Raw genomic sequence first — 16,654 nt, forward strand, 5'->3', positions numbered from 1 at the left:
AATCCAAATCTTGGTATCATGGAAAATCTATGCAGAAGAGGAAATAGAAATAACCAATGTGGAGAGTGGTAGATTCATTAGCCAGTGGAGGTACAAAATACTAGTATTCCACAACAATTGATCATTGATGACGTATGGTAGACCATGAAAAACCAAAATTTCAAACTACATTATTAGCCAATTTTAAGGAAACATAAAGACTGGTATTTCCATCTCTGGAAATTAATCTACTGATACTAATAATGGTTCAACAAAAGAGAGAAAAAAAAAAAAGAAAGAGGAAATCTACTCATTCTGGTTTATGGTACTATGAATAATTATTGGCATCATTGAGCTTTACGAAGTATATGTAATCAAATCCTCTTTATTTCCGTACTCAAGAGGTAATTGCCATTAAGTTCCTTGTCCGTCTGCTTCTTCCTGTTTTACTATTAAGCTTCATAATTTCTTTTTTTACTGAGAAGCTCTAGCCACGGCACAATCTATACTTTTGCTATTATGAAATGGGCTTTGGAGCCAAAGAAGAAGCACTATGCCATTGGTTGAAGTTTTATAATCATAGAACTCCGCAGTGGAGCAAGTCGTCCATGTGTTTTTTTATTGGAACCGTATGATTTAAATCCGATAGCGTTTAAGAAATAGGTGTAACGATGTTCATTAAGGAAAGTTCTCATAATATTCACTTTCATGTTATACACATTACTTACGTCTCGTTTATTTCACCGATTTGAGTTTTCAATTTTAGGTTTTTACAGTAAAAAGTTTCAAAAAATATCACATTTAATTTTTTCTGCTACAGTAAAAAACTCTCAGAAAATATCACATCTCAGCTCGAATTGAAAACTCGAATCCGTAAAGTGAACGAGGCCTTAATTTAAATTGTACAATTGTGATCAATAATCTCATCAGGTACAGTACATATTATGAGATGTCCTGTTCCGTTAATAATTTTATGCATATCTAAATGTAAAAAAGATATAACTCTCTATATATATATATATATATATTCTATTTCTATTGCTTGTTTATCTAAAGATTCACATCTGACATGTCTAGCACAGCCCGTTTGGTTCATGAATTAGAACCATAATATTATAATTATTTTTAATGAAAAAAAATACTGTAGTGAATTATGAACTATGATTTGAATCAGGGGAATGAATCCTATAAAGATTTGTTAAATCTCAAATTCTGACCGGCTCTATGATTACCTTCTTTTTGCCATGGTACCCTTATCATTACCTCATTATTTTTTCTCTTATAGAAATCCCATGTGTACGAACAAAACGGTTTTTGTTCATAGATTTGAATAAAGATTTAAGTTTTTATGGGAAGAACTATTATAATAAAACCACGCGACTGCAGTTTAAAGCCCATGAAATAAATGGGTTAGCACAAATTAAAATTAGAAAAAAAGAAAATTAAATAAGCAACCTATAATGACCTCGTTCATTTCGCCGATTTGAGTTTAAAATTTGAGTTTTACTACAGTAAAAAGCTCTCAGAAATAGTCACATCTAACTTTTTTGCTACAGTAAAAAGCTCTCACACAAAATCACATATTAACTCGAATTACAAACTCGAATCAGCGAAGTGAACGAGTCTGTATTTGTTTTGGACCTGCACAATAACAATAGGATAATCCTCATACCCGTTTATAATTTTTCGGATTTTTATTTATTTTTTTCTTGTTATATATGCGGATTATGAAAGTAGGATTCTATTACCAACCCCAACTACAGAAAAACTTGCTATTGATGCTCTTTTTTCCAAGAAAGTTTTTAAAGGTTCACTCCACATGGACTTAATATGAAAGCCTTATGGATCACCAATATTTGGGTCTCAATTCTTAACTCAAAGATAAAGCTTAAGAGGTTGTTGGAGGTACTACCCCATACATAGATAGAGAAATTATTCAGTACACCGGGTGTATCACGTCATATTATTTATATGGTACATTCGGTCAATGATATTGTATCATTTGGTACAATCATCCAATAAACTTTTCACTTATTTTTTGCATATACCTATTAAGAAAGAGAAAAATAGAAGTGGAGGGCTTATTGGATGATTGTACCAAATGATACAATCTCATTAACCGGGTGTGCTAAATAAATAATATGACGTGGTACACCCAGTGTACTGAATAATTCCTCTACATAGATATAGCATTGAATATATTATATAAAACAATGCTCAAACTCAGAGGCCACAATATATGTATCCAAAACTGTACAAATTGTAGTTGGGTTAGGTTTTGAGTTATGAGATTAACATCATTGGCCCAAGTACACTATGCCATTTTCAATTTTCAGGCTTAGTGTTTGGACTTATTTGAAAGGCCGAACCAGAAAAATACAAGCCCCATATCTTTTTCCTCTAACATGTTTTGGTAGATCATAAGAGCAATACATGTGGTAGATGAAAATATTTGGTGCCCTTCAAAGAGGCATCAACTTGACGGGAAAAAATGACATAAAACATTTATTGCATAGTCCTTGTTCTAGATATTTATAATATATTATATACATAGAGAAGCTGATAATTTATTACATAGGTTTCTTGTAAATTATGTTGAGCTAATTTTCCTGTTTTAATACGCCATCCTTCATGTCTAGTATGCCAATGGAACAAGTAAAAACATTTCAATTCAGTCAAAAGAATAAAATATATAAAGAAACATTCAATTCATTGATTAAAAAAGTGTCGTAAATTGACTCTTGCTTGCCAACCATAAACTTGGCCGAATTAATAAACTATATTTAAGTAAATTATATCTGTTTTGACTCTTTTAAATTGTGACTCGTACATTATTTTTCTTATACAAATTAATGTGGGATTGAACCCAAATCCTACCCCGTCCCATGTATTGTAACTCATACTTTAGCTACAATTTGTTTGTTTTTTGTTTTTTTTTTTTTTTTTTTTTCAATTAGCCAGGGATGAAGTTTCAACTCTAAGATCTAGACCCAAGTTTTTCATATGAGATTATTTGAATACATGAACCTTCATTCTTCTAAGTTAATTAGAAAATTATGTAGGATTAGCGGTGTTTATCTCTACATTATTGAACTTTTAATAATAGTTTCATTATAATACATTTTGTTTTGCAATCTGATTGAATTTGCTATAAATTTACAATCTGATATTTGAAGTTGCACAAAATTTATTCTTTTGCCATAAATCTTTTAATTTTTTTTTTTTTTTTTGAGTTTTAGCATTTGCGCTCTTAATCAAAGATTGTTTAGCAGTCACTTTCGAACTCTTTTCCTTGACAACTTGATCTTTAAACCTTCTAAAATCAACCCTTGACAGTTTAGAAAATTCTTTAACTTATCAAGGACTAACCAAAAAATAAATAAATTTTTAGTCACTAAACTACGAAAAGTTCAAGGGCCTAAAATTACATTAAAAAAGTTATTATAATTTCGTCTAAAATTTAACGTGCGTTAACAATTAAAATAAATAATCATATTAGCCTAGAAAATATAAGACAATATAATGAAATTTAACAACGAAGTGATAAAACAGTGCCATTAAAATTTCCTATTTTTCTATGTAATGACAAAAAAAAAACCTAATTCAAGCTTTAAATAGAGTCCACGGAGAGTTTTGAGGAAAAAATAAAAGAAAAATAGAGTTAAGGTCCGTTTAGTTCATTGATTCAAGTTTTTAATTCGAGTTGATATGTGACTTTATATGAGAACTTTTTATTATAACAAAAAAATTAAATATAACTATTTTTGAGAATTTTTTATTATAATAAATTTTAAAATTTAAATTTAAATTAATAAAATAAATGCCTTAAATAATGAGGATGTTTGGTTGAAGGATTCAAACCATGATTCCCATGATTTGAATTATGATTCATAATTTGTTATAATATTTTCTCTCATAAAAAATATATATAAATTAAAAATAATTTTAATCACGTGATTCTAATTCATGAATCGTATATGAAGAGATAACAGAATTTCCCTTCACCCAAGGTTGACACTGGACCATTCCAAGTCCAACCCACATCAGAGTACGTGCCTTCCAGCTAATTGATCTAGCCAGCCACCTTGTCTGTCTGGCCACCTGTGCCCTACTTATGGCCTATCCTCTTACTCCATACATACCATTACCCCTATAAATAATCTCTTTCCTTCTATTTGTTTTTTTGGACCTTTTCGTTAGCAGATTTACTGGTAAGATTATATCCTATTCATTTAATCGATTTTAAATTTTATTATAATAAAATATTCTTAAAAATAATCACATTAAATTTTTTTATTAAAGTGAAAAATTTTTACATAAAATTATATCTCAATTTAAATCATCAAACTAAACGAATCATAAATTTTTAACGCATTTAATTAAAAAATATGTAAAATAAATAATTTTTTATATAAATTTAACAGTTAAAAACTAATAATTATTGATAATTTATTTTTTATAATCCTATTAAAAAACTCCTCACCCTTTTTTCCTCATTTCTTTACTACCTTACACTTTCTATGCCACGTGCCTATTATTCCTCATTATCTTTTTATTATAAACCAAAAATAAAATAAAAGCATCCTTGTCAACATAAAAAACATGGACTATAATATAAATATGACGGCTGAGAAACATAAACTTTGGTAGTTTAATTTTTCAAACCTTACCATAAAAACCTCAAAAATAAAAACGATAAATAGTTTAAACTTTCGACCAAACTGGCCGGTGATCAATCTTTTCACAATTATATTATCACTTGATCATCATAAATGTCTTTGCTTTGGCCAAAGAAGGGAAAGGGAAAAGTCCTAAAAGCATCATCTTTTTCTCCCTCTTTTCTTCTTCTTGTTAGGAATGAGGACGCCCAAACTTTTTCCCCACATGGCATTGTTATCGTGAAAAGGGGCAACAAAACAATTGGATTTTGCGGTACATACTACACAGCGACATTCATGAAACCCCTACAAAAAAAACATAGTGCTCGTTTTCACTCGTTCAAGATAAGTTTTTAAATATAAGAAAAAATATTATAATAAAAAAGTTAAAATTTAAACTTTTATGTAAAAAAAATTTGAATTATAATTCCAACTATCAAAACGAACAAGACAATAACCACTTTTTTTTTTTTTTTTTCCATTCCAAAGAGAAAAATGTAATTCACATGGGCTATTTTTGTCTCGTTCATTTCACCGATTTGAGTTTTTAGTTTTAGGTTTGTACAGTAAAAAATTCTTAAAAAATATCACATTTAATTTTTTTTGTTACAGTAAAAAATTCTCAGAAAATATCACGTTTCAATTCAAATTAAAAACTCAAATTCATAAAGTGAACGAGGTCTTTATTTGCTTGCAGTGGCACTATCACTGCCACATATGTAGTTGATTAGTAAACTAGAATCCATCAGAACAATATGTGTCAGAATAAAAACAAAACTATAAAAATGAAGGATCTTGTCATCCAAATCTCTATCTCTAGTTAATACCAAAAGCAAATGGTGTTTTTGTATTTGTGATGTCCCACAGTTGAATTGAAATGAAAAGCATCTCTAAAAAGTTAGAAAGTTGACAATAATCAATAATGTGATTGAGTTAGGAATGGGGACACGTTCGTTGTTGATAGTGTTACACTGTTGGTCTTCACCAACCAGAGCAGGAAATATATTCAGAAAAAAAAAAAAAAGAGAAATATAAAAATGTAAATATTTTTATTAGAGAAAGAATTTTTTTTTTCTTAAGATACTTGCTAAATTAGTTTTATATTTTTTGTTTGAAAATATATGTTAATTTTATACTTTTGTATAATAAAACTGTATTGTACCGATAAGGTAATTTTTTACATCCTATTATATTGAAAAAAAAAAAAGAGAGGAAAAGGCAAAAGGATAGTGAAGGATCTATCGGGATCTTTTTTTATTCTTTTTTTTTTTTGGCTAAAAAGAAACTGAAAATGCATCGATTAGAGGGGCCACGAGGGTTTTGCACCCTTTCTTTTGAAGGGAGAGGGTGACCCATCAATTATAAGTGCCACTAAAGACCTAGCTGACTCACATTTATAATTTATTACAGTATTTTTTTTTATAAAAAATATACGTAAATAAAAAATAATTATAATATTATGATTTTAATTCATAAGCGTTTCTTTTATTGTCGTTTTGATGCCTAACAATTAAGAAGCTACAGTAACAAAATAAATATATAAATAAATAATATAGGTTCAAAGTTCAATCTCCATTGTCTATGTAGGTTTAACTTAGTGACCAAATTCTCACCTCTAAATTCAAAATAAATAAATAAATAAAATCCCACCTCATTTGTTCAGTTACTTTTGACTAAGAACTAAGGAAGTCCCGAAAAAAAAAAAACCCCCTTAAATAGTCTATATAATTGAGCAAAAATGACTAATAACTTCTCTTTATTGTCTTAATGACAATAATAATAATAATAATAATAATAATAATAATAATAATAATAATAATAATAATAATAATAATAACAATATATTTGATAAACAAAACTAGATACAAATTGTCAACCAACAAATCACAGATCAACCTAAACTAGAAGAAGAGATCAAACAGAAAGAGAAAAGAAAGTACATTTTTTTTTGCCTTGAATTTGTGGTAGAAAGCAAAACCTTCCAGCATTTCTGGGCACAGAATTCCATTGAGGGGCATTTCCGAAAACCCAAAAACACTGTACTCTTTCTTACTCCTCTTCTTCATCATCTGCACATTCCTAGCTCTAGATCTGCAAATCTGCCACCTTTATTATTCCTCTACTTTTTTCTTCTCTTCTAAAAAAAAAAAAAAAAAACTTTTCTTTTTCCTCCGTAAACTTTCGTTCAAAGAAAAAACACGAAAATGGAAACGACAATAGAAAAAATCAACGTTCTTGGTGAGGAGGAGGAGGGGGAATTGGAGGGCGGAGGAGGGCTGTGGTAGTAGAAGGGGAAGTAGGGAACAATCGGATTCGGCGGTGGCGGAGCTGGATAGTTCTTGTTGTACGGCACCGGCGGGTTGTAGTAAACTCCGCCGCCGCCGCCTCCGCCGGAGGAGGAGGGTGGTGGGGGAGAGTAGTAGGGGTAGGAGGATTGTGAGGGCGGAGGAGGGGAGGAGTAGGAGATGGAGGACGGCGGTGGAGGGCAGATGGAGGAGGAGGAGGACGGCGGTGGAGGGGAGGGAGGCGGCGGAGAGGGGACGGCGCCGCCGCAGGGGTTGTCGCAGGCGGAGCACATTGTGCAGGCGATCTGGTAGTTTGATGTCGTTTTTGGGGCGGTGGTTGTCGTTTGCTTGGTTGTTTGGAGGAGGAGGAGTATAGGGAGAAGAAATGAGAATGGGACTTTGAGTCTGGTAATTTCCATGGTGAGGAAGGAGATTTGGAAAAGGCAAATTCAGCTTCTTTTTAGAGATAGAGAGAGAGAGATCTTTAGTACTTGACAATTGCTAGATCAATGAAGATGAAGAAGAAATGGAACCATCTTTTTTTTTTTTTTTTTGGTGTTCAAGAGGAGAAAAAGAAGAGGTTGAAGGAGAATGAGCAATGGGTATGTGGGTGTATATATATATTATATTATGTACAAGCTTTTTTGAGCTACTTTTTAGAGAGAGAAGGAGAAGTGGAGGAAGGAGAAGATCAAGTTTTTATCTCTTTTTATTTATGAGAATCGAAGAAAGGATTAAATTATGGGTTACAAAAAAATTGTATTAAAGGGAGGGGAGTGGAGTGGAGCTGAAAGTATAAAAAATCTTTTCTCTCTCTCTCTTTTTTTTTTTTTTTTTTTTTTTTTTTTTTTTTTTCTTTCTTTCTTAACACCGACGCGTTTTACTTTGGAGGTTAAATTTTGTCATTTGAAGTGAATTCAAGGGGTAATTTAGGAATTAGAGAGTGTAACTCTAGTGACGTGTTGAGTGGCGAGCGATTTACGAAGGAAAAAAGAAGAAGAAAAAGGAAAAACGGTGAAAGTGTTCTTTTTTTTTTCTCCTTTTACTTTTGTAAGTTTGTAAAGATCTCGTTGATTTAAATTTTTAATTTGAGTTAAAATATAATTTTATATGAGAATTTTTTATTATAATAAAAAAATTAAATATGATTATTTTTATGAATTTTTTATTATGATAAAATTTAAATCGGTAAAATTAATGACACCTAAATTAATTCAACTCTGAGAAAGTAAGAAGGGGTTTTTGATTACTTTGGTTTGATTGCATTTGCAAATGTAGTCATAAGTGAGGGGCTTGACTCGTGAAGGGATTGTTCACACGTGGAAGGGTAAAAATGGGAACGTGGAATGGTGACGTGGCAAAGGAAACATAGACGTAATGAAGACGCAAACTCACCATATGGATGTTGGCTGCTTTCAAATGTGCAGTGCAGCCTGGCCTTGCTCACTCAAACGACTCTAGTACTGCAAGCTCATTAAGGATAGGAGGCTTCTTTGACTCTTTTTTTCCTCTGAAAATAGGAGATTTTTACTAGGATAGGAAAAAAAATAAAATTTCAGTAGATTTTTATTTTTTATTCGTTTAATTCGTATTAAAAAATATTTATTATGTGTATTTTTTTAATTAAATGTGATTTTAATCAAATTTAACGGTCAGAAATTGACTCTTTCAGTATGCCGACTTATTAGAAAAAGTCTCTAAAAATATTAGTTTTCTCTCTTTTTTATTCAGGAATTGATTCATTATTTGTTCTTTTAATAATTTAAAGACCGAGCTACCGATGGTGATGGTATAGCGACGAAGGATAATCTATTAAGACTCTCTCGTTTCGTTCAGGGATTGATTTTTATTTTCGGCTATGAGGTATTAATTACGTCCATCGTCAACTTGCTAAATATGATTTGAATTGATGTGATTTTAAACTCCTTTAATGCTAACTGAGAAAGTATGAGTCAGGTTTCTTTCTGTTTCACCTGTGATCCCAGTAAATTATTAAGAGACCACTAAATCGGGTGTGTGAGGAGACCACTAATCACTTTTTCGTTGAGCCAAAAAAAAAAGGTTAAAGAACAACATATGATATATAGTAATGCTAAAGGATAACAATAGTGTTCAAATTATTTTTATTTGTTGTGATGTTTCATATCAATAGTGTCTTTGAGCTTGTTTTCATAAAATACGGTTGATCATATGTCATATATGTCATGATTGTTGAGTTTTAAAGTTAAAATGTAAGTTTTATGATTAGTTATATGATGATCATCCGTTTTTCTCCTTATTTCTTAACATTTCTTTCACTCTTATTTGAAAATTACACATACCACTTGTTCATAGAAGTAGGATTTCAGCTCTGATTTGGCTGTATATAGAGAGTGTTGCGAGTTTTAAATGTCATTTCAAATCAAAACTCTCTAATACAAGTAACTTGGAAATTAGTTATGAATATGTAATGTACCTTGAGTTTTATGGATATAAAAGATGACCTTTCGTTAATATAAAAAGGGTTTTAATCCTCTCTGATACTTCATCAATTATTTTGGATTAACCGCCGAATGTTGACCATCTATTGTTTTGTATTCTACATCCTCACGTTTTTTATTTTGTTTTATTTTGTTTTTTTTCAGTCCAATGTAGATTCAACGAATGGCTTCAAAAATTGTAAGAAATAAGCACAGAATTGGATTTATTCCACAGCAAATCGCCGACCACAAAAGGGAACTTTCCAGGCTGTTTTGGAGATAACAAGTAGGCAAAGAAGATCACAACGTAGTCCTCTTAAGTGCGGGGTGGGTTCTTGTGCTTCTAAACAATACAATAATGCACTCTTTTTCAGGCAATGAGTGTCCAAAAAGAACAAAGAAAGGCATTCATTTGCTTTCTTTTCTTCATTTTCTATCTTTTAATAAGCAAGAGAATATAATCACATTATATGCTATAGAAACCTCAATATGGATCTAAACTAACTTCATCAAACATTATCTGCCAATAAATTCTCACAAAATCCATTCTTCCAAACACATTTTATTTTGGGACTTATCTAATAGTAAATACACACCTGATTTAACTATAAGGTATATAGTTCAAATCCCTGTCTCAATTTTATTTTTTTTAAAGAAAAAGATGAAGAAAGAGAAGAGGAAAATACCTTTTTTTTGGCATAATTGGTCCCGTTCATTTCGCTTATTCGAGTTTTGCTACAGTAAAAAGCTCTCACATAAAGTCACGTCTCAATTCGAATTAAAAACTCGAATCAACGAACGGATTAAGTGTTTGATCACTCTCTATCTCTATGCTTTGGTATTATGTGCCAACAATAAACAATTAAAACAATCCCCAATGTGAGTTACAACTAGTGAAATGTTAGTACATTGGTGTTTGGTATAAGGATTCGTGTAATTATTCAAATCATAATTCGTAACTCGTTACAGTATTTTCTTTTATAAAAAATATACGTAAATCAAAAATAATTTTTAATCATAATTCTGAATACATAAACAGAACGTTTTAACATGCTTTTCACAAAGGGGATTTCAAAGAACCCACCGATCCATTAGTATTGCTACTGATGAAACGATATGCATAATCAACTTCAAAAGTGGGAAATATTCACCACTGCTCCTTATAAAAGTTGAGAGAATCTTAGACTTTACTCATTCTTTTTGCTACTTTTTCCCTCTTTTTTGTTATCCAAGGTACCTTCACGACGCATAAACTTTTTCAAATTTTCTTTCCAAGAATGATTAGTTTTGTGGTTGGAACCTAAAGGGCAAAAAAAAAAAAAAAAAAAAAAAAGAAACCACACAAAAAATACAAGATCTACAATCCTTTTGTTGCAATTACACTTAACTATTTAATTAACTTATTGTTGTTACATGCATAGACTGACAGTAAATCCTTTGTTCAATATTAAATCTATAATTCAAATTCTCTATCTTAATTAAGAGAGAAAAAAAAAGATTGTTTTTATGATATATGAATTTTGGATTTAACTTTCACTAATGATAACCTTGTAAGATCATGTTAATTTCTAGTAAAACTTGGATAAAGACCTAATTATAACACTACATTATTACCCTCGTCTATGACATCTTTACACAAATGGGTAATTAGGTTGTATTTCCAGAGTGGCAGATCGATTATAACAAATGTGTAGTGACCACGATTGCAACTTGATTGAATCAAGTACTAAACAAATAAGAAATGACACTAAACAAAGAAGAAATGTGCATATCAATAGTCCCCTTAACAAATAAGTTGAATCAAGTTTGTGAAAAATGACAGTTCGTAATCGTTTCGTAATCATTTTTACAAAATAAAAATTTTGAGGAACTTATTTTATTAATAAAATTTTCTTAGGTCTCGTTTGGTTCGCTGATTCGAGTTTTTAATTCGAGTTGAGATGTGACTTTATGTGAGAGTTTTTTACTGTAATAAAAAAGTTAGATGTGACTATTTCTGAGAACTTTTTACTGTAGTAAAATTTGAATTCTAAACTTAAATCGGTGAAATAAACGGAGCATAATTAAGTCATTTTTATAATTTAGATCCTAATTAACTTTAACCTGTCTGTAGTTTATTCATTTACCGTCCTAGTAATAATGATAGACTTTCCAATTTAATTAAAATAATTGTATGTTCATTGCATTTTCTAATGAAAACCATGATTCCGTTCATTTCGCTGATTCGAATTTAAAATTTGAGTTTTGTTACAATATTTCTCATAAACAGTCATATCTAATTTTTTTTATGACAGTAAAAAACTCTCATATAAAGTCACATCTCAACTCAAATTCTAAACTCGAATCAGCTAACTAAACGAAAATCACGTTAAATATTTCCGGTAAAGCTTTGATGAGGACCTAATTATAACACAATATTCTGACTCATTTTATATGGTAATCATTTTTGTATTTTCCAAAGTGGCAGATGGATTGGACGATATGTGTAGTGACCGTGATTGTGACTAATTGATCGAATCAAGTGTGAATCACCAACTTTATGCCAATAAAAAATGATACCAAATCAAGAAGAAATGTGATGGTCCCCTTAACTATTAACTTGATGTAGCTAAGCTTGTAAATTGCTTTGGTAGGAGTAGAATCATAATGTGTAGTTCTACTACCAAACAAGAAAATGGGACCCCAAATATGAATCGGACAAAAGGTTCTTTGCCAACGTTACGCTAGGCAATATTCTCAGGCCCTTATGATTTTATATGTGGAAAGAATTTTCGACTCCTCTCTTTATTTTAAAGCCCACATGGCATGTAAAGCAACATTTTGTTCCACTAATTTTCTAACGGAAAAAAGAAAAAAATAGATCAAGACTTCAGATGAATTAAAATTAATAAGTTAATAAATAGGCTAAATTGTTATTTTTGTCCATAACTTGTCTGGTTATGAACCATAACTTGACAAGTTATTGTCCATAAATCACAGTTTTTATCCATAACTTGTCTAGCTATAACCATAACTTGACAAGTTTGTCCATAACTTATTTGGTTATGAACCATAACTTGACAAGTTATGGCCTATTAATTTCTATAACTAAAAGTTAGCCTATATACTTCCTTAAGCTTTTCATATTGACATATTTTCTACTATTTCTGTTTTCTAATTATTATTTGGGGGTTTTTCTAATAGATCTAGAAAAAATAAATTACCCATAATTTTTTATTTTTAAGCTATCAGATCTATAGTAAAAGCTATTTGTTCTACATATATTTTGATTCTAATGTGATCTTGATAATATCTAATAGATGAAAATTAATATTACCGGTCAGTAGACCTATAAGAAAAAATCTCTTATCTTTTAGTTTTTTTCAGTTTTTTACACTTTTTAGCAAATAATGATGGAGTTATTATCCGTTCATACTTAAGGCCCGTTCTTTTTGCTGATTCGAGTTTAAAATTTGAGTTTTGCTACAGTAAAAAGCTCTCAGAAACAGTCACATCTAACTTTTTTGCTACAGTAAAAAGCTCTCACACAACATTACATCTCAACTCGAATTAAAAACTCGAATTAGCGAACCGAACGGACCCTTATTTATACTATATGATTATTTCATTGGTCAACTTATGTGACCGTTGTATTGACTACACGAACACAAATTGAAACTTGTAACTTCAAATTGCAGCAAATATCAAAATCATAGAAAAGAAATACTTGTTTTAAGGACCGTTGTGTCTTAAAAGATAATGGCTTTTATCAATCATTGTTACTCCTATATACCGCCATTTTTCTTTCTTTCATTATATTTTATTTTGTTTCGTTTTATTTATTCTTTTTTGTGTTTAGGGGTAGAATGAAGGGTTATAATTCGTCTCGCAAATAACAAAAAACATTAAGAAAAAAAAAAAGTCTACAAATTTAACAAAATTTTATGAAAATTCGATGGTAGGATTTTCTTTTTTGTGTACTATGAAAGAATTCTTTATCAAATTATTTAAAAATTCGATGGTAAGAATTCTTTTTTGTATATAAAATCGAAATTTGTTTTTAAAATTAAATCAAAAGTTGTCCTGGTCGACGTCGTTTTCCAAGCTGATTTCAGTTTTATTCAGCTAAAGTGACTAAATGAGATTGTTTCTTATTTTGAGGAATTTTTTTTGTTTTTTGGCCGTAACAATGTCGTTGTCCATGCAAATTAGTGAGAGGTTTAAGGACGTTAGAAGTCATATTCGATGCAAGCAGTCCCTCTCTAGATAGCTCTCTTAAGATGCATTTAGTTTAATTTAAAAAATTCCCCCTAAATTATGATCCTTGTAACATTTTACCCCATGAATTTTAAAACGTAACATCCGCTCCTTCCGAATTTTATTCCGTTAACAAGTTTTTCCCTTCTGTTACAATGAGTGACGGAAATTACATGTGTCACTTATTTAGTAAAAATTAAAAGTGTAATTACGCTTATACCCTTTGAAAATATAAAAAATAATAAGAAAAATAAAAAAAATCCTCTCTCCCCCTCCCTCTCTCGTCTATATCTCTCTGACTTTCTTTCTTTTTAATTTCTATTTTTTCTAATTGAAAATCCTCTCTCCCCTCCCTCTCTTGTCTATATCTCTCTGACTTTCTTTCTTTTTAATTTCTATTTTTTCTAATTTCTAATTTTTATGGCATGTGTGCGGGTCTCTCTCTCTCTTCTTTCTCTCTCTAAGCCAATTGGATAACACGAGGCTCATTCTTCTTCTCCTCTTCTCTATCCAGCGAGCCCAGCCGTCGTCGTCTCGCCGACCCACTGGCCTCCTCCCTCTTCAGCCTTGGCGACCCAAATCCATCGCGCACCGTGACCCACCATTGTCACACAACCCACACTCCTCCTTCTCCAGCCCCGGCAAGCCTAGCCCTCCTACGACGCACCACCGTTGCGCCCATCCTTGCTCTTCTCTCTCTCCAACTGCATCGCAACTCTCTGTCCGGCCTCGGCAACCCAACCCCATCGATGTTGCAGGTGGAGATCTAGTTTCTTAGGTCTGGGATTTTTTTTTAGTTTATCAAACATAGAGTGATAATCGAGAAAGAGAGAGGAAGAAAGAGAAATTAGTGAGAGGGAGTCATTTTTTTTTTCTTCAAATTGTGAAAGTGGCTTGACAGTGTTGAAAATTTATGTGCAAGAGATCTGGTTTTAGAATTAGTTCAAAATTACTCTTCTCAGATAGGTCATGTGCTTGACACGTGACGAATTTCGTCACTCATTGTAACAGAAGGGAAAAACTTGTTAAAGGAACAAAATTCAAGAGAAATGTATGTTATGTTTTAAAATTCAAAAAATAAAATATTAAAGGATCATAATTCGAGAGAAATTTTTACAATTAATCCAATACATTTTACACAAGTTATCACATCAAAACATCACACGAAATTTTGCTACGCTCCTCTTCATTCTATCCACACCACACCAAATCAAATACACGTAATAAAGTGGAAAAATAAAAAGTGGTATTTTGAAACGGCATCAAATCAAAACCATGTCATTCTAATAATTAAGATAGTGCAGATGCCAAACTATGTTTGCTTAAAAAATTTGAACGTTTGTTATTTTTTTTTAATATTAAGAAGTCTCAGGCTAATTTCTCTATTTCAAAATTTAAATTACAACTTAAATTTTTTACTACAGTATTTTCTTTAAAAAAAATTTAAATTTAATTTTTTTAACTATAATATTTTCTCTCACATAAATTCACTTATAAACTCAAGTTCTCGACTCGAATTCGTGAAACAAACATGTCTCAATTTTGTGTGACTCCTAAAATTTTTGTCAATTATTTAATTGTTCATAGAGATATTAATAATGTTGTGCCATATAGTCCTAATTCATTCACAGAATAATATGAAAATTATGCTTAAATTTATTAACAAAAATTTGAATTCTAAACCTCTAGAAATGGTATTTGTGTAATTCAACCTGAAAATTAGGATGAAGATTTAGAATAGAAAACGAAGAAAGCTGCGGTTTGGTTTGGAAATGGTTCAGCTGTAGTTCCCAATAAAAGGCCCACTGGAAATAAGGTCTTTCAAAGGTGGGCTACGAAGGTCGCAGAAAAATGGGCCAGGTGAGGCCCATTTATTGACCCAATGGACCAACTACGGCCCATTGATGGAGACCTGATAGGAAAATAAAATGATTAGTAAATTATAGCATATTTTTTAAAACTAATAAATTATAGTATAATTTGATATTTTAAGTTTTAAACATCATTAAAAATATAAAAATACCCTTAAACATCCTTTTCCACCTCACTCCTCCCTCCTAAACATCTATTTTTTTAAAAAAATAGTAAATTATAACATATTTTTTAAAATAAGTAGATTATAGTCAAGTCCATTATGACTAAGACCGGCAGCCAGCTCCAGAGACTGACAACCGAATAGCCTTTTATTTGTAGTGGCGAATAGCCTTTTCTTTTAATTTTTTTAAAGTAAATAATGTATTTTTGAAATGATGGAATAATATATCATATTATTGATAAATATTTGTTAATTAAGCATAAATAATATATTTATTGATAAATACTTGGTGTAAATAATTTATCTATGTTGGGTAAATAAATAATATCAGTAATTGTGTTATTTACATCAACTGTTTCAAAGCTATACTATTTATGTAGAAGAAAAAAAAAGTATTTTATCTACCTCTTTATCTTTTACATTTGTTTGTTTATGTATTTATTGGCAGAAGAGAAGTGCACGTAATAACACAATCACCAAAGTATGCAACGACCAAAAAAAAAAAAGACAACAACCAAAGCCAACAAAATGCAACATATACAACAAAACAAACAAATAAACAATACTCCCAAGTGTCTTTAAGCCACAAGCTTTAAGGCCCCTTTTTTTCAAATATTTTTGGTGTCACTTCTCATTTATATCAGACCGTTAACAAACAACTAGAACAATCCTTTTCATATATTTTGGCCCAAAAAGAAGAAAATAAAGAAGATAAAAAGTTGGGAACCCTAAAAGTTATCTTATTTATTTGTTTATTCATTTATAAATCTCAAAAAAAGGTATAGGCATGAGTAACGGAAACGTTCTGCTATTGGCTGATATGAAACAAATTGATGAGTTTAATTGGATGGTAATACTAATTAGGGCATTAGATTTTAAACTAGCTTGGCGCACGTTTTGCGAGTGTTGGTTTGTTTGTTTTGTTTTTGTACAAAAGACGTGCCCGCAACATAAACCGCATACTCGCATTGTTAAACAAAACCTTCCCATTACACAATTCAT

General features: G+C 30.8%; 1 protein-coding gene across 1 annotated transcript; it reads right to left on the bottom strand.

The window, feature by feature from the left end:
• Positions 1–6,776: 6,776 nt before the first annotated feature.
• LOC21391146 (extensin) lies at positions 6,777–7,527 on the bottom strand. The gene has a single exon (XM_024164222.1). The coding sequence runs from the start codon at positions 7,339–7,341 to the stop codon at positions 6,823–6,825; it is 519 nt and encodes a 172-aa protein (XP_024019990.1). The 5' UTR covers positions 7,342–7,527; the 3' UTR covers positions 6,777–6,822.
• Positions 7,528–16,654: the final 9,127 nt, after the last annotated feature.

Source organism: Morus notabilis, unplaced genomic scaffold, assembly GCF_000414095.1.
Source record: "Morus notabilis unplaced genomic scaffold, ASM41409v2 Scaffold131, whole genome shotgun sequence".
Lineage (NCBI taxonomy): Eukaryota > Viridiplantae > Streptophyta > Magnoliopsida > Rosales > Moraceae > Morus > Morus notabilis.

Excerpts from the sequence above, each read along its gene's own strand:
- LOC21391146 (XM_024164222.1), bottom strand. The coding sequence starts at position 7,341 with ATGGAAATTACCAGACTCAAAGTCCCATTCTCATTTCTTCTCCCTATA.